We start from the raw sequence: 26,608 nt of genomic DNA, 5'->3' as shown, positions 1-26,608 counted from the left end.
GGCTGTCGTGGTAACATTTTTTGTCTCTGCCCATGATGATCTTGTATATGAGTTAGCTTTATCCCCAGCTTGACCAAAAATGCTAATTATACAGTTTTCAGATGCTAAAGATAGACTTTTCTTGCAATTCCATTCCGGTCATTTAAACTTAAGTTTGAATTTTTAGTATAAAAACTTTTGCCCAACATTAACACTTTTTTCGCCTAATATAGTTTTCGCCTATTGTTTATATCCTGCCCATGTACTAGTACCTTTTTATTGGAGGAATTAGCTTAAGTAAGCGCCATGATGTTTGTTTGGTTGAGATGATTCTCACCTAATCAAATTAAAAAGGGCTTTTACTGAAAAGAAATATGAAAAAAACTTTACCAGAAATTGTTTTAAGACATCGCGGCAAGGGGTCAATGCGCTCGAATATGTTACGTTTTTGTTCACAAGGTTGCTCGCTCTCCATGACTCGTAAGCACCACTCTCATGAAGATGGTGAGGGTTGTAGGATTTGCGACGAGGAAATTTCCGTAGCTAACGAAAAATTATTGGAACATGATCATTTCGATGGATCATTCCTTGGATGGGCTCACAACAATTGCAACAACTTGAGACGTACCACACCATTTACCCCTGTATTTGCCGAAAATCTTCAGAAGTATGATTTTCATAATCCATGTACTGAAGAGACTGCAAAAGACCAATACCAGATACATCTTTTCGATCATTACACTCAAAGACCAAAAAAAATTTCACTTACAATGAAAATGTGGATGAGATCCTATACTAATGAAAAAGGAAATTTCCGTAAAATCTACGAAGAAATCCGTTTTGTGGACAGCTGTAAAATTTATGTATAGCTCAAAAGATGGACTGGCTTGGAAGCTACCCGTGGATAAGTTCATATATCACAATAACCACTTTGCTACCTGACCGGAAGAAGATAAAGCATTGTTTCGAAAAAAAGGTTACTTCCACTACTGTTATGTTGACAGCCATACAAAAAACACAGGAGGTGGACTACCTGCTCGGGACAAGTGGACACCAACACGCTGCAATGAGGTGCTGCTAGTGTCAGTGAAAAAGAATACCAACATGCATGGTTAGTGTACGCTCGTTTCGGTTGTCAGACGTTGGCCGAATACACTGATTTGTATCTAACGACCGATACCTTGATTCTTGCATGCGTATTTGCAGAGTTAAGGCGAGTGTGTTATGAAACAATTAGGCAATATTGTGCTCAATATCTCACGGCTAGCAATATCTCAGGGGATGCATTTTTCCGAAGATGCAAGGCTGACCTCCATTTGCTCACTAATAGGGAGCTCTTGGACATGGCAGAAAATCTGATCAAGTGAGTCATTGCCGTTGTTTTTGAAAATTTCTGCCAAAATCAATTTGACAAAAATTACCTGCTCGGGATAAGTGGACACCAACACGCTGTCATTACACTCAAAGACGAAAAAAAAATTCACTTACAATGAAAATGTAGATGAGATCGTAAGCTAATGAAATAGGAAATTTCCGTAAAATCTACGAAGAAATTCGTTTTGTGGACAGCTGTAAAATTTATGTACAGCTCAAAAGATGGACTGGCTTGGAAGCTACCCGTGGACAAGTTCATCTACCTCAATAACCACTTTGCTACCTGACCGGAAGAAGATAAAGCATTGTTTCGAAAAAAAGGTTACTTCCACTACTGTTATGTTGACAGCCATACAAAATACACAGGAGGTGGACTACCTGCTCGGGACAAGTGGACACCAAGGCGAGTGTGTTATGAAACAATTAGGCAAAATTGTGCTCAATATCTCACGGCTAGAAAAATCTCAGGGGATGCATTTTTCCGAAGATGCAAGGCTGACCTCCATTTGCTCACTAATAGGGAGCTCTTGGACATGACAGAAAATCTGACCAAGTGAGTCATTCCCATTGTTTTTGAAAATTTCTGCCAAAATCAATTTGACAAAAATTACGACCCTAAACAGCCGAGCACCTTCCTGTTCATGATAAGAACGAATAAATTATATGGCGGGATTATGGAGAAGTTTTCGTCTTCCCTTTGACTAAGTCGAGTTTAATGAAAACTAACTATAGCCGAAATTCTCAAACGAGCAGAGACTCCAACAGCGTATACCTTTTCGATGTGAATTTTTTCTACCCCGATCATCTGCACGATGCTCCTTCGGCTTACCCACTTGCCCCTACAAAACAAGTTGGGTCCAATATGTGGCTCAGTGAGCTTCAATTGAACATTTGAAAAAAAAATGAAGCACGACAAAGCTATTCCCAAAGAAAACTATACTATAAACTGCTTAACGCTTCAGCTTGAATTCAAAATTGTTTTGAAAATTGAAAATTAAATCAAGTGCTGCAGTTTAAAAAAAAAATTTATCGCACCTTATCTTCAGTTAAACACTAGGCTCCAAAAAAGCTACTACCATAAAGATCTGCAATTTCCATCAACGAAATAAAAAAGTTTAGCAAGGTAAAAATTATTGACGAACAGTTGGTATCTGTAACCTCAAAATCTATGAATATTAATTAGCATAAGCCCACAATTGCCGGTTCAATAATACCAGATTTGGCCAATTTTTACATGATTCAGTTCCCTTACAAAATAATCAAGTAAAATTTCGACGCAACCTTTTTATATTCGGACACTGAATCGTTCCTGTACGAAATCCACAGCGATGATATCTACAATGAAATCAAGAAAAAACCATGAGCATCATAATCAATTGGATTTTTAAATTTTACCAGCCACCCGACCCTCTACAAAAAAGAGAAATTGTGCGTTTCCCTCAAATTTCAGAACGAGTTTGCTGGGAAGGTCATACAGGAGTACGTGGGACTAAAGCCCAAACTGTACCGCCTTATTTGTTGCAGTACGCTGTTTTTAGTTTCCAACTACCAATTTAGAGAAGGGCAATGAAACAATTGGAAGAGTATGTGGTGACAGGGGAGGAAGAGATGTATTTATGTGGAAAATGGAAAGAAAACGGTTAAAAGTTTGAATTAAATCGGTTGTATTTTTGTTTAGAAAATGACAAAAAGAAGCGCCAATGGTGTCTCGACGTATTAAAACATGAGCTAGCCAATAATCAAAACAAACAAACTTTGGTTTACTGTTCTCTGGTCCGGTCAGAAAATAAGCGGATAAATTCCTGTAATATTAATTTAAAAACCATTAGAACGAACAAAATTTCCTTGAGCGAATCTGACAAAAAGAGCTATATGCATGCAGACAGAGTAACTACTAGTCTTTTCGGACATGAATGTTTGCGTGATGACATGTTCAAACGGTAAAATGCGCGCACCATGGACGGGGGGCGAATACGACGTAGCATGGTCACTCCCGCCGATTACGGAAGGGAGGATTTGGCTTAAGCTAAAGAAGAGCAGGGTGGATATAACGTGGATCTTTTTACACCGTCAGACATGGGGTTTAATCAAGCCTTACACACTGTTCAAGAACTAGAATAGAATAGGGCAGATTTCGACCAACTATGTGGGCAAAGCGATTCAGAATTAGCAGCGTACAATTGCCCTTATTATAATACAGAGGCTCGAAAAGAAAGCGAGCCGGAAGAAATAAAACCACCTAAACCGCGGTGCTTAAATGGACGTGCCAAAATAACAGACGATTCTGACTAAGTTCTGATTATAAATGGTTAGCTTCATAGTACTTTGCATTTAGGAAAAAAGCTTTTCAAAATTGTTCTTTTGACTGAAAAGTAAAATAATCAACTCTAACCGTGAGGAGGTAATCATAACAAAATTATGAACTTACCAATATCCCAGCATTTATTAAAGCTTAAAAATTAATCCACAAAACAACGGGCGCGGTGAAATTTGAATTGTCGAAGTCAAGGGAAAACTTGTACCAACCAAAACCTAATTCCATACCCAATTTTATAGAGTGCCCTAAAAATGACCAATTTCAACCCCCTTTGAAAATTGTTTGCCTGAAAAGTTAGGGGATTTAACGCCCTCGAGGGTTAAAAATGGTCATTGCAACGGTACTCCGAAAATGAGGGGGGTTTTAAACTACTGCAGGTTATGAATGACGGGAAACAATTGCCAGCAAGGCCGGACTCAGTATATTCCTTTTTTAGATGTTACAAGAGTTTCGGCATGGTGCAGTTAGATGCTATAATGATCATATTTCTTCTTCTCGGATTGTTTTTTAACATTTGGCTGTCGTGGTAACTTTTTTTGTCTCTGCCCATGATGATCTTGTATATGAGTTAGCTTTATCCCCAGCTTGACCAAAAATGCTAATTATACAGTTTTCAGATGCTAAAGATAGACTTTTCTTGCAATTCCATTCCGGTCATTTAAACTTAAGTTTGAATTTTTAGTATAAAAACTTTTGCCCAACATTAACACTTTTTTCGCCTAATATAGTTTTCGCCTATTGTTTATATCCTGCCCATGTACTAGTACCTTTTTATTGGAGGAATTAGCTTAAGTAAGCGCCATGATGTTTGTTTGGTTGAGATGATTCTCACCTAATCAAATTAAAAAGGGCTTTTACTGAAAAGAAATATGAAAAAAACTTTACCAGAAATTGTTTTAAGACATCGCGGCAAGGGGTCAATGCGCTCGAATATGTTACGTTTTTGTTCACAAGGTTGCTCGCTCTCCATGATGAAATTGCGTGTTGCGTTGGTTGTTCAGATCAACAACATGCCCAGTTCATTCTTGGGCGGACATTCTACCCGCGGGGGTAGTGTTAGTGGAGAGCATGGGGATGGGGGAGAGGATGCTGGCAATTTTCAGCACAGTACATTCCAGTGCACCGTGGCCAACTCGGTGGGCCAGCTGACGAAACTTTTCCGCATGTATCGACTGAACAGGCCGGGGGAGGCGTTCTTCCGTAGCAAATTCTTAGACATCACCCCAACCAGCGCCCGTGTCCGTGTTCAACTACCCATAATCGAGGATGCGAAGGAGGAGATGACAGAGTACCTGTTCCAGATAGATGAGGCCGGGCAACTGGATCAAAAGCCGGAGTTAAGGCCGATTGTACCTGTAAACTACAACGGTTAGTGCTTGCTGCTCATTTCTAAAATACTTCACTTCATCCGTGGCAAGGAATTAGATATGGCTCAGAACCTACAGATCCTAATCTTAGAAGAACAAGTCTAAATGCTCCTCATCTCTGATATCATGCACTCCCACGTGATGCTTCTCTAATGCACCTTTTTATTTTGATGTCAAGCGGATCGAGATCACAGAACTGAGTCGCTTCAACCTTTGATGTCTCTCATTTATTTTGCAATAAGCTATTATATTAAAATGTAACGGTTTTAACTTTTGTAGAAAGCGGTTTAACTTTTTTTAACGGTTTAAAAGCAAGACTATTTCTGGCCCCCAGTAATTCATCACCTAAACCTTTTTTTGGCATAGCCTTCTCGAAACTGTCATGATTTCAAACTAACCTTGATTTCAAACAAACATCATTTCAAAATCATTCTCCCCTTTCAGATCTATTCACGTGATATAAGAGGACAATACAGGGGCAGATTTAGAGGGGGGACGCTTCGCCCCCTCATTGATTTGACCCCCTGCCGACCAAACGGATCCCCGTTTGTACTATATTGAAATACACATTTTTGGCAATGTTAAAAAATTAAGGTAAAACCGTCTGTTGGTTAAAGTTGGTTAAACTTAAACTAAGACTAGTTTAAGACTGATTGGGTTAACATTCCTGCAATTTAGTTGTAGGCTTTTATCTAAGACTAAATAAAAGACTAAGGTAATTAAGCTAAGTTAAGAGATGGTAAAAATGTTGAATTAAGAGTTAGTTTCACAGGATTAGTTACGTATCAAATTGACAATGAACAATCTCTAGGTCTACCAAAAGCCGTTGCGCTTTTGGCAGGTATTTTTAAATTAGCATGGTCATAGGTCAAAACTTAAAATAACTCAGAGGTTATAGTGTCGACATAAAACATAAAATTTGACATTCCCCGCGAAAATTTAACTATAACATATACTTTCCCCACACAAAAGGAATGTTCAGACTCAGAGATGGATAAGCGGGTACACTGGTGGGGAAAAGCTCCACATTAGGGCCCAATGGGCGAGATGATAGCACCTGAATGGTTCGATCGTACGTTTATCCCGCGGTAGCACCCGATTGGTGAGATAATGGTTTGGCGGTAATTAATTGTGTTGTTAAATGACTCAGGTTAAAATTTAAAGTGGCTCAGAGATAAGCCAGTTGTAGCGTATAAGGCTAGCACTAGGGGAAACTTTTGAACTATAAATGCGTCAAAATGTTAAGCAAAATCGCATCAGAAAAAGTACTAAATTTAAAGAGTTACTGAATGAGAGATTTCCGAAAGTGTGAGTTTTAATGACAAGGTTAATAATCCTAAATAGGTCTAAACTGCGTCCCGGTTTGCTGCTCGATTGATCGTCCATCTTCTTAGTTCATCAAGCGTCATTGGCCGTCCTAAGAGCTCTAACGCCGAAAAGATAGAAGGGGTGTTTAGCCAGTCTGGATCGATTACAATTGGCGTAGATGTTGACTCAGTTGCTCCGAAGGGTATGCCCGAACCTCAGGGCTGAATTTAACCTTCTTGCGTAGTGTACTTTGTTTGGAGGTTAAGGGGAACTTTACACCGCTCGAATGTTCGAAACTTTCTTCTAATAAACAGACTGTCGTTGGATGCGATGTCTAGGGTGGTGTCAAGGTTGTTAGATCTACCACGTCTATTTGGTGGCTCTCCATTTCGATAGAGGTTGCCTCAATCGTTGGGTAATATGAGGGGGTGTGAATTCGATGGGGTGTTGATTCATCTAGATTCTCGTCTGATATGTCTACTACGCTGGTAAACACTTTCTCATCCAGCATCGTTGGAGGCTGTCTAGCTCGCATGGGTCTAGTGTTGTGTCGTGCATAGATATCGGACAAATTCTGGGAAGGTGGTGATTTCAACGGTGATGAGGCTTTTCTCTTTGCTGTGCCAGACAATTTTGCTTTTGTCTTGGTAGAAGCAGGGTCTAGTTGCTGTTTCTCCGTTCCCGCCTTTGTACCCTAAAAATTTTCTTAAGGCACCTTCGGCGCCAATAAATTTTATTTTGAGGGGTAGCCCTAAAGAAAAAAGGTCGACAAAAATTTCGAAAACTTTTTGAAGCCAGAACCACCCCCCAACCCTCGAGAAAATACTAGATCTGCCACTTGGACAAGATATCACCAAAATATGGTTTATAACTTGTATCTTATGCGAAAAGTACAAGTTTATAAGTTTATGAAACGTAATCCGTAGCAACTGCACCAAAAAAGAAATGAGATAACGTGCAGAATTGATAACGTTAAAAGTCAAAGTTTATAAATTTATGAAAATAAATTCATAGCAACTTCACCAAACAGGAAATAACATAATGTGCAAAATTTATAAAGATCATCGATAACCTCTCAAAAAATCCTTTTTATTAATTTATCAAGTATTAAATTGATATAAAAAATATTGGGATTAAAACCAAGTTTAATAGATTAATTACTTGAGTATTTGGGATGCATAACCCAGCAAGCAGTTTTTGGGACCATAGTTTTAGAAAACCAACACCAAATATATTTGGGATACATATGCATTGGGACCATAATTTTAGAAACACAACAACCAATGTATTCATTGCTGGGAGTTCGTGGGTTGAGAGTTTTAGAAACACAACGCACATAATATAATTGTATGTATTTGGAACTCCATCAGTCCCAAAAACCAACCTAGTTGTTGGAGAGTGAAGTAAAATCAAGAAAACAGTATTTTAGATGAGATGATAGAGTAAATTCAAAGCAAGAGTGCAGTATTTGAAATGATTTGAGAGTTTACCATAGGATTGACTATGAAAAAGTGTCCCTCGGAAAAGCAATTTTGATAAACAGGTCCAGCATTCGTATAGCACGTAAAGTTTTGATAACTAGTTTGTGTATAAAGTAGTAATTTCAAAAATCTTACAAAAAACAATGAGTCAGTAATCTTTCACATAAGAAGTTTTATTTATATAATGTAAATATCCGAACAAAAATTGCAAAATGTGCAAAGTTTGCAAAATTCTTCAAGAACCTCTCAAAAAATTCCTTTTAATCAAATATCATGGGTTCAATTGAGATAAAAAATGTTAGGATTATAATGAATTTCCAATAGTTTTAAAATAACAATCATTACGAGGTCAATCTGTGCACTGGATAGACGCACATTTTTGTGTCCGTCTGTTTTTCGATTCCGGAGACATCTTTTTTCATTTTTCAAAATAACGAATTCTATCATACAATTTTTTGTGATTACCACCTTCAGATACCTGTAACAAAAATTTTGTCGACAATTCTATTGTGGCGTGCACTCCGAAACAACCAAAAATAGCTTGCTGTTCTAGATTCCGCAACTGTTAGTGGATTCTGCAAAATATAAATGGAATTCGCAAAAGTGAGTCAATTCGCATAAATTGCAAGCGGAAACCGCAAGCTGTGAGTGGATTCCGGTTTTAGTTTATCACTGAAGTTGCATATGATTAATTAAAGGTAGAGCTGGATTTCTCTTCTATAGCAATGAAGTATTTAAAAGCAAGGATTTAACCATTGGCAGCGGAATCCACGAACAAACCTTAAAATATTGGTTAGCTAAAACTGTGGATGTCACCCTTAAGTATGTGGGATACATATCCAAGTAAGCATTTTGGGACCATAGTTTAAGATACACAACACCAAATAAATTCATTACTTGGAGTTGAGGGATTGAGAGTGTTTGGAAACACAACGCACATCTTATACATATATATTTATGCTGTGCGTTGGACGAGGGCTATACTTATGCCGTGCTTATGCTGTGCGTGATTCTGAAAAAGGTTAGTGTTTTGGATGAGATGATAGAGTGAGTTCAAATCAAGAGGGCAGTAATTGAAATGAGTTGAGAGTTTACCCTAGGAATTACTATGAAAAACTCTCCCTCGGAAAAGCAATTATGATAAACAGGTCCAGCATTCGTATAGCGCTTAAGTTTTAGTTTACTTGTTTGTGTATAAAATTGTAATTTCAAAAAAGTTGCAAAATAAAATGATTCAGAATTTTTTCAGAAAAGAAATTGAGCTTAGTATAATGTTTATTTCTGAACAAAATTTACAAGTTGTGCAAAAATTGAAAATATTACCAAAAATTTCTCCAAAATCTATTAGTATCAAATATCACGGGTTAAATTGATATACTTTTTTTAAGGATTAGAACCCTTTTCAATAGATTGAAAACTGACCTTAAAAAGACAATCATTACTGGGCCAAACTATGCACTGGATAGGCGCACGCTTTTGTGTCTGTATGTTCATCGATTCCAGAGACAAACTTTTATACGCGTTTCAAAATAACAAATTCGAACGTCATTGTTTCTGTGAATACAGCGTACAGATACCTGTAACGTAAATTTTGTCGACATATTTGTTATGGCGTGGATTCTGAAACAAGCCAAAATAGCTAGTTGTTCTGGATTCCAAACTGAAAGTGGGTTCTGCATATTGTAATTGGAAACCGCAAATGTGAGTCGAATCCGCATAATTTGCTAGCGGAATCCACAAACTGTGAGTGAATTCCGAATTTGATTTATCGCTGAACTTGCACATGCTTATTTAAAAGCTAGAACTGGAACTCTTTTCTATAGCAAGGCGGAATTAAAAAGCAAGATTTTAACCATTGTCAGCTGAATCCACGAACAAACCTTATAACATTGATTGAATAACACAGTGAAAGTCAACCATTAAGATTTGGGATACATATCCCAAGAAGATGTTTTTGGGACCATGGTTTTAAAAACACAACACCAAATGTATTCATTACTTAGAGTTAGGGTTTGAGAGTGTTTGGAAACACAACGCACATTATATACAGAATAATATTTATGCTGTGGGTTGGACGAGTGCTATACGCAAACCGTCCTTATGCTGTGTGTGACGCTGAAATATATCAGTATTTGGGGATTCCATGAGTCGCAATTACCGATCCAGTTGTATGAGAGTGAAGTGAAATCAAGAAGGCAGTAATTTGGATGAGATGATAGAGTGAAATCAAAGCAAGAGTGCAGTACTTGAAATGATTTGAGAGTTTACCCTAGGAACTACTATGAAAAAATGGTCCCTCGAAAAGCAATTATGGTAAACAGGTTCCGCATTCGTATAGTACTTCAAATTTTAATAATTAGTTTGTGTATAAAATAGTAATTTCAAAAATCTTGCTAACTATAATGTGTCAGAAAATTTTCAGTTATGAAATTGTAATTAAAATAATGTTTATAGCTGAACTTACTTGTGACCACCTTGTAAATAAAAAATCCGAATCAAAATGCTACTACATATATGCAAATATGTACAAACGAAAATGGATTCCACCTACCATTTGCGGAATCCACTTACAATTTGCGGATTCCGCTTACATTTTGGTGATACCGCAACAGCTTATTTTAAGTATACACTTGTCTCAGTATGTTTTTTTTGAATTCCACAAACTGATCCGCATTCCGTAAACGCTGTTGCGGATTTCGCAAATTCACCTTTTTGGGAGCAATTTTGCGCGCCATAAGGTTTGTAAAAAAAGAATTGTGAAAGGGGAGATATGATTCATAAAAAAATTCTGTTTTGAAAATTGCCTCTCACAACTTAGAAAGCTAAGTTGGAACTGTTTTTATTGTGTGATACTTGTTATGTTGATGATTTCAGAGATGACAAGAATAGCGGAATTCGAGATAACTGGTCTTCACTTCAGCAGTGAGTACATAGTGTCTGTGGCAGCAGTTAACAGAGGAGGCACCGGACCCTTCGTACAAGCCCCTGAGCCGCTGCAGACTGCTGATGACAGGGTGCCCTACCAGCCGACAGTGGATGTGGTTCATACTGGCTCCACAAACCACACCTTCAAGTACACAGTCGTCAACAATGGAGGACATCCCATACTCACATATACACTAACCTACTTCTGCCGCCAAAGCTACAATATGCAAGTGAGTCACTCATAAAATAGTCCCGGGTTAGAAGAGTAAAATTATCAAAAACCTATATAAGTATCATTGAACATCTAAACAATCATGACAGTAGCACTGAAACTTTGGAAGCATAAGTAACGAAATCAGCTTCAAGCCTGCGTCTCAATCGTGCAATTCAAAAAAATCTGATATCATGAAAAATTGATTGAGGGAGGCTTGGAGCGGCGTTTATGGAGCACGATACTGAGTTGTTTTCGAAATAGGAAAAATATACAACAAAATTTGTTCAGATAAACAATAGATTAAAGCGGAGTGTTTATTAACTAATCTGAGGTTCATGATAACAGATCTTGTGTTCGTAGTAAACTGATTAGCTGTAATATTTTCTATATCCACAATCGGGTGCACCGCAGGGATAACCTAAAAATTTAAGCCTACTTTAGTTATCAAAGTTACTGGGGTATCGACCCCTTGACCTCAAGTGTCCCAATCTTGAGTGTATCCACTAAATCACACTGTTTAAAGAAACCTATATTTAAGTTATTTTGTATTATTTAGACTGTAACACTTTTCTAATACAAACAAGTCAAACGTCAAATACTTTGGTTCAAAAACAATAAGCGGGTAGAAGACCTAATGATTGAAAAAAATTTTCCAGCTTGATAGGCCTTTGAAGCGTTTTGTATTGTTTTCAGCTGTGTTCTTGTAGGAGGTTCTTGTAGGAGGTTGAGTGGTATAAACATTTATCGATCTTGTGATACAAACTCAAGTAGCTGCTATATATGTAGTTTCCAAACCGCTAGAACTGTATCTTTGAAAAGATCCTCAAAAAACCATTATACTTTTGAAAACAAAATTTTTCACACTTTTTCTGAAATGAAAACTTGAGCATAAGAAGAAGCGGCTTCAATATTATAATGAAGTACATCAGTTCATCATATTGATTCAAAGGCTTCTTCTACTTATATATTACCTTATACGCAATTTACGTTTAATTCCTCTTTGAAATGCTAGTTGAAACGTATATTGTTGCATTACGTTTGAAAACAATTTTTGAGTCTAATTTTTCTGTATTTTTTTGAAAAAAGTCTTCAGAAACCATTATACTTTTGAGAACAAAGTATTACATTTTTTGTGAAAAGAAAATGTGTGCAATTGAAGAAGCGACTGCAAAAATATAATACAAAACACCAATTCGCCATAATGAAACAAAGGTAATTTCTAGGTAAATAATGACGCAATTTACGTTTAATTGTTCTTTGAAAAATTATTTTATCAGTATATTGTTGCTTTACATTTGAAAGCATTTTTTGAGTCTAATTTGAAGCCCGAAAATATGCAACAAGGATCCCCAAAAAATTTTAGTTAAATCAAAGCTGATTTAGATTTGTATTGTTTTTTTTTCGGCAATCTGGAATTGAATAACAAGCTTTGTGTCATATTTTTCATTCTGAATATTACTTGAAATGAACATACTCAACTTTTCGCTAAATATATGACAAGAAACTTTTTCATGCTATGAAACCATATGATATGCCCTTTTTCTTTAAAACGGAAATGTGTTTCTGATTTTCTTTCTGATTTTTTGCAGCATGTCCAAAACACACTAAGTAATGGTTTTCTACATAAGTCAAATCACAGAGTAGGTGGCAGCTAAACTCAGAGTGTAGGTGGCAGCTAAACTGCTTGTGGTGTTTTGACCATGTGAACTGTTGTTAAGATTTCATACACTGTTATAATCAAAAAACAAAACTTTTTGTATGTATGCTTAAAACTTTTTACTTTAAAACCTTTAGTGGTTAAGAAAACAGACCTGTTTTTTTAGGTTTATCTTGGCATATGAAAAATGAAAACAATAATTATGGTTGAACAATACTAGATTGTGATTTTCCGATTTTTTTGGTGAAAAATCGACTTAACTATAATATAGACACAAAATACTGAAATTTGCGTAAATTTTTTTTCTGAAATTGAACATTTGCGCAAAAAAGCAAGTTTGCATTTGAAAAACGAGATACAAATTTCTCTACCTCCAAAGTGCGTTTTTATTCTATGGACAAAATGCATATCATACATTTTCCATAAATGAACTCGTTAGATGAACAAATCTTTTGTTCATTTTTTTGACGAAGAAGTTGCTCCCATGTAATCAAAACTGCCACTAATTTGTTTTGTTTAGAAAGAATTCTGGTTCCAAAATAATTGGTTTCAAAATTTTTCGAAAAAAAAAATTGATCGAGAAAATGCTTATCATACAGTTTTTATCCTATCCAAATTGTATGATAAGCGGTTTTTCCTTAGACTCCATATATGAAATTGCATGACAGATATTCTTCTTGTATGGCCGTTAACCCGAGAAACTGAAATTTATTGATTGTTTTTGACGCGTTTTTCTTGAATTGAGATGAAAGCAGACAACAAAAGTCTCTTAACAGTTCACTAAATTATCATGAGGCAATTTGTTTTTAAAAAAAGCAATCAATATTTTACCTCAAAAATAGGTTCTCTGGCATTTTTGGATATTCGAGAATTTCACGCAAACTATGGGTTAAGTGATGAAATATCAAAAGAAGCCTCTGACACAGCTCTATAAAAAAGTTTTTTTTGCTCGCCAGTTTTTCAGAAAGACTTAAATTTCCAAAAATCCGAATAAGAGATTATACTTTTGCTTGATAGCCAAACAAAAAGGTCAATTTTACAACATGAAACTCAAAATGGTTACTTAACAACAATTTTCAAACGCTTTTACCCCTCCAAAATTTTTTATGTCGTTTGAGAAGTTTATTTGATTTATATTTCTCATCAATTGGCTTAGTTGTTTAAGCTTTTTTTTAACTAACTGAAAAAGCCAAAAACACCAAGTTTTAGGATAGAACTTTGGTTGCTAATTTCGCAAAACCAGTTGCATCAAGTCAATTCTGGTGCAAATCTAAGCTACATTTGTCCCGTTCAATTTTTGTTCAACCCTAACCCTTTTTTAGAAAGAACGCGTTTGAAGTTTCATAATTATTCGTTTTGTCCGGATAAGTTAGGTCAGATTGGTACGTCCAAACAAGTTAACTCAAATTAAATTTGCAAATATTTTGTCCTGCATAAGAGCAGTCAAGTCTCTAAAACGGTTTTAATCTGCAACTTTTTATTCATTTTTTTTTTCAGTTGAATCATATTTTGTTCCAGAAAACAAAAAAACCCGGAATATTTTTTTTGTTTGTTATTATCAGTGAGAAACCGAATTTTAAATTTTTTAGGGAAAGTTATAAGATAGATTTTTTTTACAATTCTTATAAGAAAATCACAGATACGGTAATTTTTTTCTACGCTGGTCAACCAGGGACTCTAAGATGATAAACAAGTTATGGAACAGTGAGTGTTTGGAACATAAATTCAATTAAACAAAGGTAGCAAATTGATAAAAAGTCATATATGTTTCATTACGAGGCCAAACTGTCCATTTTGTGAATTCTGGTCGAATATTGCAAAAGTACAAATCAGATTTGTCGCGGAATCCACAATATTGCTAGTTTTTTTATCTTCGTTTTTTTTGGATTGCACTAGTAAATAGCTAACACATTTCGGGAGTTGGCGGACCCCGCAACACTATTTGCGGAATCCGGAATTTTTTGGGAAAATGTTCCAAAAATAGCCGAATGTGCGGAATCCGCGACAGTTTTGCCAAAACTGAAACAATTCGGATTTCACGACTTTTTACAAATACGTGTTGAAATTATATTTTTAAACTGAATATATTTGTGGGTCATCAGCAAGACTGTCCAACAGTTCAGTCTCATTCACTGCCCACAGTTTGAACTCGCCACCTAAAGCTCAATTACCTGAAGAATGAACAAATTCCCGGTTTTAAAAACCTGAAAGAGGGGACACTTTTCCGATTTCATTACTTAAAGAATGAAAAATTTTGCCGAAACTGAAACAATCCGGATTTCACGACTATTTACAGATACGTGTTGAAATTTTTTTTTTAAACTGAATATATTTGTGGGTCATCAGCAAGATTGTCCAACAGTTCAGTCTCATTCACTGCCCACAGTTTGAACTTCGCCATCTAAAGCTCAATTACCTGAAGAATGAAGATTTTACCGGTTTCAAAAATTGAAAGAGGGAACACCTTTCCGATTTCAATACTGAAAGAATGAAAAAAAAAAACTGAGGTAACTTTATTTATTCCAAACAATTAAAGAGCTGTTGAAAAACGATTTCAGATTCGTTATGGGATTCCAATATGATTTTTTAAAATCATGCTCTTACATTCCGCATTTGCTAGATAAAAGTTCTTGCTATAGCTCTCAACTGATCACACAAGGACTATTTGAGTCCAGTATGATAAACAAAACACCCTTTACTTATATTTGTGGAATCTGTTTACGTTTGCTGAATTCACTAACGTTTTACGAAACTCGCTTACATATGCAAAATCCAGAACAATTCGCTATATTCGCTCGTTTCTGAATACTCGAAAAAACTAAAAAGCCGACATTATTTACGTTAAAGTTATTTGAAACCAGAAATTTGGAATCCACGAGAATTCCAGTGAAATTTCGTATGTGAAATCTATTAACATTTTGGAACATGTTTAAGGACTTGTCTTTAGAACATTCGGACATCAATTTGGACGCCTATCCAGTGCACCGTTTTTTTTTTCTGGTAATATTGATTGTTTTTTCATTATTACCACGAAGACTACCATGGTAAGTTTTTATTGCTCCTTCATAAAGTCTCCAAATGAAGTCGACATTTTTAAACACTCATCAATCATCAACTGAACAATCTAGGTTTGATAAATGCGAATGATAAATTCAATATCCGTTCTAAGCAAGAAACACAAAAGTTAACCTGCCGCTTTGATTTTCAGATGAATTAAGAAAAAAAAACAGCCTAAAAATAACAAGCTGAGTGCAGTAACAAAATGAGTTTTTTCATTCAACCTAATTTTACAAAAAAATAACACCGTATGGGTATCGATCAGGAAATCTTGTACACCCAAGTACCTTTGCACAAAAAAAAATTTGATGTCAAATAAAATATTTCAATTGAAAAAAAATTATTCGAGAGCAAATGATGGGCAGTCGAATCATTCGAGCCGTTTTGTATTAATGTATTCATAAACTGCATCGGACAATTTAGTTTACAATGGGCTAAGTTCACAATGTGCTAAGAGAGAAACCAGCAATTACGTTAACCATACCATTTAATTTCACTTTTTAATGGAAACTTTTTGAAGGCGTTTAATGTTGCCGATTCCTGTTGTTGAGCCTTTTAATGAAAAAATGATTACCTTTTTTTTCTGTAAATTTTAAGAAATTTCTTCACCAAGAACCAATTATTGCACCTAAAACAAAAAACGCGCTTATTTTGAGTTAAAAAAACTCATATGAAATCCTAACCGGCGGCTATTTTTTTTGCCTTTTAGAACTATTTGGAAGATGGTTTTTTGGCGTTCAGATACTTAAAACACCAGCAAAATTAATTGCCGCCATCCAACGTCCAGTCCAGCCTTTTTAATCGCTTACATTACAATTTTAGTATCAATCTTACTAAAACTGAGATAACTTCTATCATAACGAAATCAAAACTGATTTTAATTTGTCTCTTCGAAAGCAAATTATTCTCATTAAAAAAAGGTTCTTTGTTAAAATTGATTCCTAATTATTATATTTTTCGATACTTTTCTAATCAATTAATTTTAATCATTTGATCACAATTTCCAATTTTTTTGTTATGCACAAAAATTCAAATTATATGTTTATAAACACATAATTTTTTTTTGTTTACCCATTTTGTCTTCGACCTTGCGTCTGTTTTTTGTATTTTTTGACTTCCTTAGACATTTTTAAATGTGAAAATCGAGAAGTGGTTTAAGCTTCTCTCAATTAGAAGTTGTTTCATGGTGCACACTTTTAGTTTTTCAATCAGTTTTAGTTTCATGATTCAATTGGAAGATATATTTTTTCACTCACCGCTGGAACCTTTCATCTTTTATGTTGGGATCACTACTAAATCTTTGTTACTTAGCTGTGACAAGAAATCTCACTTTTAGAGATGCTTTTACTGATAGACAAAATAATAATCTGCAGGATATAACTAAAACATACTTTTGGTTTGACAAATATTTAACGAAATAGAAGATTATATACAATTAAAATCGATTAAAATTGATTTCCATTTTTTTCTGTATGAGCTGTAATCAAATACAGTGGATTTAAAAATTTATAATCTTTTGGAAAACATCACGAATGTTAATGTTTTGAACACTTAACTGTGATATTTATAATCAAATATAATTGTCAAAACTCAAATTTTTTTTTCGTTTTATCAATTTTTCAAGCCTAAACTTGGTTGCAGGTGCACATGTTCTCTCCGAAATGATAATTATGTATTATAACAACGTGGAGTGATAAAAGGATCTGAACGAAAAACTCGAACTTAGAAGAATTCGACAGTCATAGTAAAATATGCAACAATGAAGAAAAACTAGTGGAAAAAAAACCAAAAAAATGAAACGTCCAAGAAAAATCAAAACTTTTTTTTTCATTATTTTTTTTGCAGAACTTTTTTGACTTTTGAAGTTTTTGTTCTCAGACGGCGTTAAAAAAGAAACTACAAAAACAACCGAACTAGATAATCACTATAGTAAGACTAGATTATCATAGCCTAAATCAACCAAAAATATGCTATTGCAAGCCTGCTCTCTCACGTTATTTGCTCGAATGTAGACTGAAAATCAAAAAAAAAATAAACTTATTTTTTTTCGATACCAGGGACGTTTTTTTGGAAATTTTTTTATTTCTGTTCTTTTTTTTGCTTTATCTTAATTATTTTCTTTTTGATATCTATCTTCTTTTATTTTAAACAATTATACTTTTCTTGATCTCTGAAAGGTTTCAAAATCTACCGAAAAACCAGTAAAGCTTCTGATTGGCTGAGATGCTATGAAACGTTTTTTTTCCCACAAATAAGGCAGTTAAGGTCAAAACACTGATTTACAGCTATGATATAACATAAATTCATAAAATTAGTTCGAATTAAAATGCGAACTGATTAGGTTAATGACTCTAAATTGTGAAAGAGCAATGATCATTTGCTTTGATTGTTCCGACTACATTTCACATGTTTAAAGAATTGTCTCTGAAACATTCGGACACCAAATTGGATGCCTATCCATTGCACCGTTTTTTTCTTCGTAATTTGATGTTGTTTTTCAAACACCACAGTTTTTTTCGGAGACAAGATCATATTTGAATTACTTATACATGAAAAATTTGGAAAATCAAATTTTGAAAGCACAAAACAACAGGAATTTAGTGCCCCTTTCCGTTTCAGACAAAGACTGTTTCAGACTGCAGAAACTCAACTGAATACGGTTTTCCTAAAAACTCCAAATCAAGTCGACATTTTTTAAAAACTCTTATGAATCATCGACTGAACAATATTGATTTGATAAATGCGAATGTTAAATTCAATATTCGTTTTAAGCAAGAAACACAAAAATTGAAACTGTCCCTTTGATTATCAAATAGATTGAGAGAAAAGCACCCTAAAAAGCGACAGGATGAGTGCAGTAACAAAAAGAGGAATATACTGAACAAGCAAAAAACTAGTATTGAAGACCGATGAAAATTTGCCACAGTTGTTTTCGGCTGGTTTTACTTGTATTGGTTAAACATTTTACATAATGGATAAAAATTTCACATAATTTACTGCTTAGCATCAATATAGCATAGGGGCTAACGAGTTCAAACATCAAACAACCGTAGGTCAGATTGTCTGATAATCATTCTGAGCGACCATCGAGTCTTCTAAAGTCTGGAAAATTCTAGAATTCTTTTTTCGAAAAAGTGCGAAACTCTTCAAACAATTTGATTTTGATTAAACTTCAGAACTCGACTTAAAATGTTTCAAGCTGTAATTGCTTGAAGAGCTCGCTTATAAAAAAAAACACTCAAAGCCTGCTTAGAAAAACTGAAAATAAATTGATATCCTTCAAGATTTCATAGCTTAAAAGGCTTGCTCAGAAAAATTTAATTTTTTGGAAACTAATTTTGCCTTTCAAAAACTTCTCAAAATTTCAATAGCTTTCAAAGAAAATTTTATTCTTGGCAATCTTTATTCAAATTGTTTCGGTCTGTGAAATAACTTTAAAAACATCATAGGTTAAGAAGCTTGCAAAGAAAAACTGGAAATGAATTATGGAACCTGATCTAAACTACATTTTATAATTGGATAAATTGGATATTTTACAACTGTAAAATATTTAATATCAACCAATCATAATTCATCTAACTAACAACCCACTTATTTGTAAGTGCTGAAATTACTTGTAGTTTCAGCACCCGAGAGATTTGAATTTAACTTAGAAATTAGTTGCCTCTCCAAGAGAACTTCAGCAGTTGCAATAAGCCAGTATACTCTAGATCTATTGAGCCTAGCAGAGACTAGTTAAACACCCTGAGACTAGTAGATATAAGAGTAAGATTAGGATCGGTATTAGACTAAGAAGTTGCACGAATCTATCCGGCCGAAAATAAGATAGCGTGACGAGCAGACGGTGTACCCTATCCGAAATTACTCTATGAGTTAACCACATCGGTCCTAACTCATCTGGTGCGACCAAAAGTCTCGAATAAGACCTTAATAGCCTAGAACTAACCAAACATAGATTAGAATTTAGACAAAACAATTTCAAAATGTTACACGATAATACTTTAATTGAAATGTCTCTACGACTCAATAGATCAGAGCCGATATTCCGAACAATACTAGAACTAGCCGGTATTGGAAGAAGACCTCGGACAAGAGACGATATACGACTACGTAGAAACTTACTATTTAGTTTTATGGTTGTACGGCAAAAGCCAACACAAACTTTTATATTTAGAATCTTATTAGCAATGAATTTAGATTTTCATTCAAACAAAAAATTATGAAGTAAATTTTCCTGATCATTTCATTGGAAGATATATTTTTTCACTCACCGCTGGAACCTTTCATCTTTTATGTTGGGATCACTACTAAATCTTTGTTACTTAGCTGTGACAAGAAATCTCACTTTTAGAGATGCTTTTACTGATAGACAAAATAATAATCTGCAGGATATAACTAAAACATACCTTTGGTTTGACAAATATTTAACGAAATAGAAGATTATATACAATTAAAATCGATTAAAATTGATTTCCATTTTTTTCTGTATGAGCTGTAATCAAATACAGTGGATTTAAAAATTTATAATCTTTTGGAAAACATCACGAATGTTAATGTTTTGAACACTTAACTGTGATATTTATAATCAAATATAATTGTCAAAACTCAAATTTTTTTTTCGTTTTATCAATTTTTCAAGCCTAAACTTGGTTGCAGGTGCACATGTTCTCTCCGAAATGATAATTATGTATTATAACAACGTGGAGTGATAAAAGGATCTGAACGAAAAACTCGAACTTAGAAGAATTCGACAGTCATAGTAAAATATGCAACAATGAAGAAAAACTAGTGGAAAAAAACCAAAAAAATTAAACGTCCAAGAAAAATCAAAACTTTTTTTTTCATTATTTTTTTTGCAGAACTTTTTTGACTTTTGAAGTTTTTGTTCTCAGACGGCGTTAAAAAAGAAACTACAAAAACAACCGAACTAGATAATCACTATAGTAAGACTAGATTATCATAGCCTAAATCAACCAAAAATATGCTATTGCAAGCCTGCTCTCTCACGTTATTTGCTCGAATGTAGACTGAAAATCAAAAAAAAAAATAAACTTATTTTTTTTCGATACCAGGGACGTTTTTTTGGAAATTTTTTTATTTCTGTTCTTTTTTTTGCTTTATCTTAATTATTTTCTTTTTGATATCTATCTTCTTTTATTTTAAACAATTATACTTTTCTTGATCTCTGAAAGGTTTCAAAATCTACCGAAAAACCAGTAAAGCTTCTGATTGGCTGAGATGCTATGAAACGTTTTTTTTCCCAGAAAAATTTAATTTTTTGGAAACTAATTTTGCCTTTCGAAAACTTCTCAAAATTTCAATAGCTTTCAAATAAAATTTTATTCTTGGCAATCTTTATTCAAATTGTTTCGGTCTGTGAAATAACTTTAAAAACATCATAGGTTAAGAAGCTTGCAAAGAAAAACTGGAAATGAATTACGGAACCTGATCTAAACTACATTTTATAATTGGATAAATTGGATATTTTACAACTGTAAAATATTTAATATCAACCAATCATAATTCATCTAACTAACAACCCACTTATTTGTAAGTGCTGAAATTACTTGTAGTTTCAGCACCCGAGAGATTTGAATTTAACTTAGAAATTAGTTGCCTCTCCAAGAGAACTTCAGCAGTTGCAATAAGCCAGTATACTCTAGATCTATTGAGCCTAGCAGAGACTAGTTAAACACCCTGAGACTAGTAGATATAAGAGTAAGATTAGGATCGGTATTAGACTAAGAAGTTGCACGAATCTATCCGGCCGAAAATAAGATAGCGTGACGAGCAGACGGTGTACCCTATCCGAAATTACTCTATGAGTTAACCACATTGGTCCTAACTCATCTGGTGCGACCAAAAGTCTCGAATAAGACCTTAATAGCCTAGAACTAACCAAACATAGATTAGAATTTAGACAAAACAATTTCAAAATGTTACACGATAATACTTTAATTGAAATGTCTCTACGACTCAATAGATCAGAGCCGATATTCCGAACAATACTAGAACTAGCCGGTATTGGAAGAAGACCTCGGACAAGAGACGATATACGACTACGTAGAAACTTACTATTTAGTTTTATGGTTGTACGGCAAAAGCCAACACAAACTTTTATATTTAGAAACTTATTAGCAATGAATTTAGATTTTCATTCAAACAAAAAATTATGAAGTAAATTTTCCTGATCATTTCAGGCGCTAAAAAAAATAATTAATGTACAAAAACGATTGATAAAAATATCTCAGATCGTTTTCCTAACTTCTGCAGTATTATATAAAACATATTTGAAAAATAATTATTGAAAATAAAAATAAAAATTAGTAGCATGACAATAAATAGTTTGGGTGATGGATCATCTCGTTGTTCCAGCTCCATCACCTAAACATAGCAGCAATCATAAGCTCACTAAAATCATTGAAAAACTGAACCTTTTTATTAAATAAATTTAAACCATTTTAAACTTAAAAGTTCACTTAATTTTAAAAACCAGATCATCAAGGCTTATCCTTGGATCTTTATAAATTTTCTATCCCACTAAATTAAAAACCTGATCTTCAAGGCCTATCTTTGGATCAAAAAGAACAACTTTGTTCTCCGCACCCACATAGCAAGTGTCTAACGACCTCAAACGTCGAGTCACTATCCAACCTTTTCAAAAGACCCAGGACTAATAGAAATTTTTAAATTAAACTAACAATTCAAATTAAGTTAAACAGTGAAGAACTTCGGTTATTCATCCTTCACTCGAACCCTCCTCTTACCAGACCCAGGATAGATCTTAGACCTAGTAAGTTTAAAGTAGTATCTAACGAACTGCTTGCGTTCTAATTATACCTGAACCTTGAGGATCGATTTACTATTCTCCAACCCTTGAACACAATCACTACCCCTAAGTAAGATTAGGTAAGTTAACACCATAACTTAGACTAGCCACGAGAAAGTAGAACATCATTCTCCGGAATCGATATACTTTTCTCTTCAACCCTGAACAAAAAGACCCAGGTTAAGCTAACCAAAAAATCGTATAGACTAACAGTCTAAGGAAATAGAAATAACTAACAACTTCTTGCATCCCTCATCCTAAACCTTATGTCATTCAAAAATTTAGGAAAAAAACAAACAATCGTTTTACACAATTGTGAAATAGATAACAAAAAATACGACTCTGTAATAACACCTCATACACAAACAGTTGGATACATTAGAACAAAACGACAAACATAAAAAACGAAAATTATAAACAAACAAAGACAAATCACACGAAAAAGATATTCAAAGAATAGAAACGCATTTTCTGAATCAGAAGACAATAGTTTAGACGAACTTTACAAATTAAAAGAATCAATAGATAAAAATTGTCCCATCAATGATCAATTATATTTTTCCGACCCAGAAACAACTTCAAATTCATCAAAAAGAGGAAAAAGAAGAATAAAAAAGCAGTATAAACACAAACCAGTACACTTGTATAATTGGAATCAACCAATTAGACACATCGATAGTTAGCTATTAACAGTCATCAAACGAAAAAATGAGCCACACTCAAAGTGACGAAAGTCCAGATGACGAGGCAGTTTTTCCCTTTCTTATAGATTCACTCGATGATAGAAGACAACACGATTTTTGCAAGTACTTACTCGTAAATTTGTTTGAACCAGGAATCAGCCCATGCAAAGCAGAATTCCCAGATGTAAAAATCAAAAGACAAATTATTGAACATTATTTGAAAGATATATGTAATCTAACACAACAATATGAAATCTACACCATAGAATTCAGCACACCAAATACAGCCCGTCGTCAATATGTAATTCAAACAGACGATATTGAATTAGAATTTTCAAAAGTATTCATAGAATATATCAAAAGCATACAATATCATAATTCACAAAGAGCAAACTCCATATTCACAAACGAAGTTTTTGCAGTAATATATAGATATATCTATATTAGAAAAAACAGAAGTTCAAAGTATATCACCAACTGAAACATCCAAACATACAAAAGTACGAAATGAAATCACAGTATTTTCAACATTTCTACATATATTTCACGAAAATTTTACTAAAGAAGATGTTTCACAATACACTAAACATGATTTACAAATGATTTTAGCATGGTTTATAATTGATTATTTCAGCCACAATTTAGATTTAATTTCACAAGCAAGAAAAATTTTCAGACCTCAAAATACCAATGACGACACTGTTCTTTCAGAACAATCAGTTTACGTTTGGGACCCTGACTGGTCTCATCACGCATTTCTAAATATCCCACAAGCTATCTCGAGTCAAGCAATAAGTACAATATCTTTTCACAGAGATTATGTAAAAGTAGTACCATTAACCATTGATGTAACACCATTGAATTATAATACATTTTTACCTGATACTCGAAATAACAGTTTAAATTCGACGGTCATACATAATGAAAACCTCAATGGAACCAAAAATCTTTCACAACAAGATATTCAAACACCATCACACTTCATAAATGAAGAAATCATCCAAACAGCAGCAACAACTACACAACAGAATATTTCACCAATACATCCCAATCTGACAACACCAAGAAATACAAATACATCACTAACACAGGTAACCTTACAATCAACCGTAAAAACTTCGGTTGCTCCAAAATATTCCCATATGGACTCTCAAACGTATAGACCAATGACAATACCGTCAAAAACACGAAAACCGTTCTCAAGAAACACTTTTGCAGAACAAAATTATAGTTATGCTCACAAACCAAGAACAAACCAACCTCCCCGAAAAACAACACAAAATTTAAACCATGTATGTTCACACTATTGGAATCTCCCAAAAACTTCGACCAATTCAGTAAAGTTTCCAGATACAACCTACACAGGATTATAGTGAAAATTACCCATTCTTTCAACAAAATAAAAATAAACAACATACACCATATAATACAAACTATTTATCATCTGATGAAGATGATTATCATCAACCAGATATTTTCGCACACAGAGACCGCAACAATCTCAAATACCACAAAACCCAACAGATGTACAAAATCCACAACAAATGCATACACAAAACCCATTTAACACACAATCTTTTCAACCAATACAACCACAAAACCCAAAGTTAATGCATTCTTATCAACCAACACAAATGCTAAATGAAATACCGCTTCCATATTACCTTCAGCAACATCTAATCACAAAAAATCAACTTTCAAATTTTTCACAAATGCCAAATGCCGCAGAATCACTACAGATGACTATGAATCCATACCTCATGGGTGAATCATCAATAACATCGAATAAACCATTAACGGTATTCACAGGAACAGACCCTGAATATTCTGTAGAAGATTATCTAAATGCAGTAACAGCAAATTTAATTTTAAAAATAGGACCAGAACCATTTAATACGCCACCACATCAAAATTGGATACATAGACGCACAGCATTAATACAAACAACCCTAGATGGCGCAGCTCAAAATTGGTTTTCAGTATTACCCATAGAAATAAAATCAGACTGGAAAAGATTCACACAAGAATTTTCAAAAATGTTCGATTCTGAAAGAAACAAACATCATCAAAGAGTATCATGCAGTGAAATCCGCAGATTACCAAATGAAACAATTAAGCAATTAACAGTAAGAATCGAAACACTAGTTCGAAAAGCATATTCACTTAATACACATGATTAAAAAAACACGAAAATGACAGAAATTTTAATGATGACCTTAACACCTCAACTAAGGAAAATAGCTATAAAAAAGGGAGCATCTCATCCTTCCTTAATTCGAGAACCAGATTTAGATTTTCGAAAATTAGTAGATAAACTAGAATAAGCAGAAATCACAATGAAACTCGAAGAAACAGAAAATCTAAAACTACAATATGTTAATCGAATTAAAACAAACACTACACATATAAATAACATACGAGAATCAGACACGGACCTGATTGAAAAAATCACTGAAATACTAAATATCTACGAAAAACATCCAAACTTTAAAGGCAAACCATTCTTCAAAAAATGGTGTAATTATTACCGACGATACGGACACAGTATTTCCGAATGTAGACAAAAACAACAAGACAATCAGAATAAACCTCAAAAGTACAAAGAACCAAATAAATCATTCTATCAATACATGAAAAAAGACCAAAATCTACCAAACAAAAATATATATAGTAACAACAGTTCAGGAAAACCAATTCCAAGCAACTCAAATTACACAAGGAAATAATCACCATATAACTCAAGTTATAGAGGTAGATCACCCGAACGAGGAAATACACGAAATTTGTCACAAAATAGATATAATCGATCGAATAGCCAAAATAACCAAAATAACTATTCACGATCGAATTCCAATACAACAGAATTTGTTTCTGGATCCAGTTCCCAATCAAACCCGAGGAATAGACACTATTCCAATAATCAATCACGAAACTCATCATACAACAGAAATAGAAACTATTCACATAATAGAAATAGAAGTTATTCAAACAATCGAAATTAGAATTACCCGAACAATCGACCCAGGAATATTTCATATAATAGATCAAACTATCACAGATCGAACAATAATTATCAAATTAGATCACGAAATTATTCACAAAATCGCAACTCAAGTTACAATATTCGATATAAAAATTATTCTCAGTCACCACATAGGAATAATAACCGTTATCCTGATTCTAAACAACGAAAAAGAAGTAGCACACCAAAACATGAAAGACATATTAATGAAGTGCAGACAAATGCAGAAACAACTTCAGACCCCGCAGGTATCAATGACACAGGAAGTAACGAACTACAACTAAATCATATAAATTGTGAATCGTCAGATACAAAAGTGATACAGATAATACCATCTCTGTAAATATGATAATAGTCAAAAACGACTATGAACCTATCATATATGAACAACCTTT

General features: G+C 34.0%; 1 protein-coding gene across 6 annotated transcripts in view; it reads left to right on the top strand.

The window, feature by feature from the left end:
- Positions 1-26,608, top strand: part of LOC134839070 (neural cell adhesion molecule 1-like) — a 511,831-nt gene that overhangs the window by 403,359 nt on the left and 81,864 nt on the right. For all 6 annotated transcript variants that reach the window (XM_063854482.1, XM_063854480.1, XM_063854481.1 and 3 more), the window contains 2 exons: positions 4,672-5,038; positions 10,701-10,981. In XM_063854482.1, coding sequence (XP_063710552.1) covers positions 4,672-5,038; positions 10,701-10,981 — 648 coding nt within the window. The remainder of the gene's footprint in view (positions 1-4,671; positions 5,039-10,700; positions 10,982-26,608) is intronic.

This window comes from Symsagittifera roscoffensis, chromosome 2 (assembly GCF_963678635.1).
Source record: "Symsagittifera roscoffensis chromosome 2, txSymRosc1.1, whole genome shotgun sequence".
Taxonomy (NCBI): domain Eukaryota; kingdom Metazoa; phylum Xenacoelomorpha; order Acoela; family Convolutidae; genus Symsagittifera; species Symsagittifera roscoffensis.
Note: the sequence above shows the minus strand (reverse complement) of the source record. Positions and strands in the feature narration are given on the sequence as shown.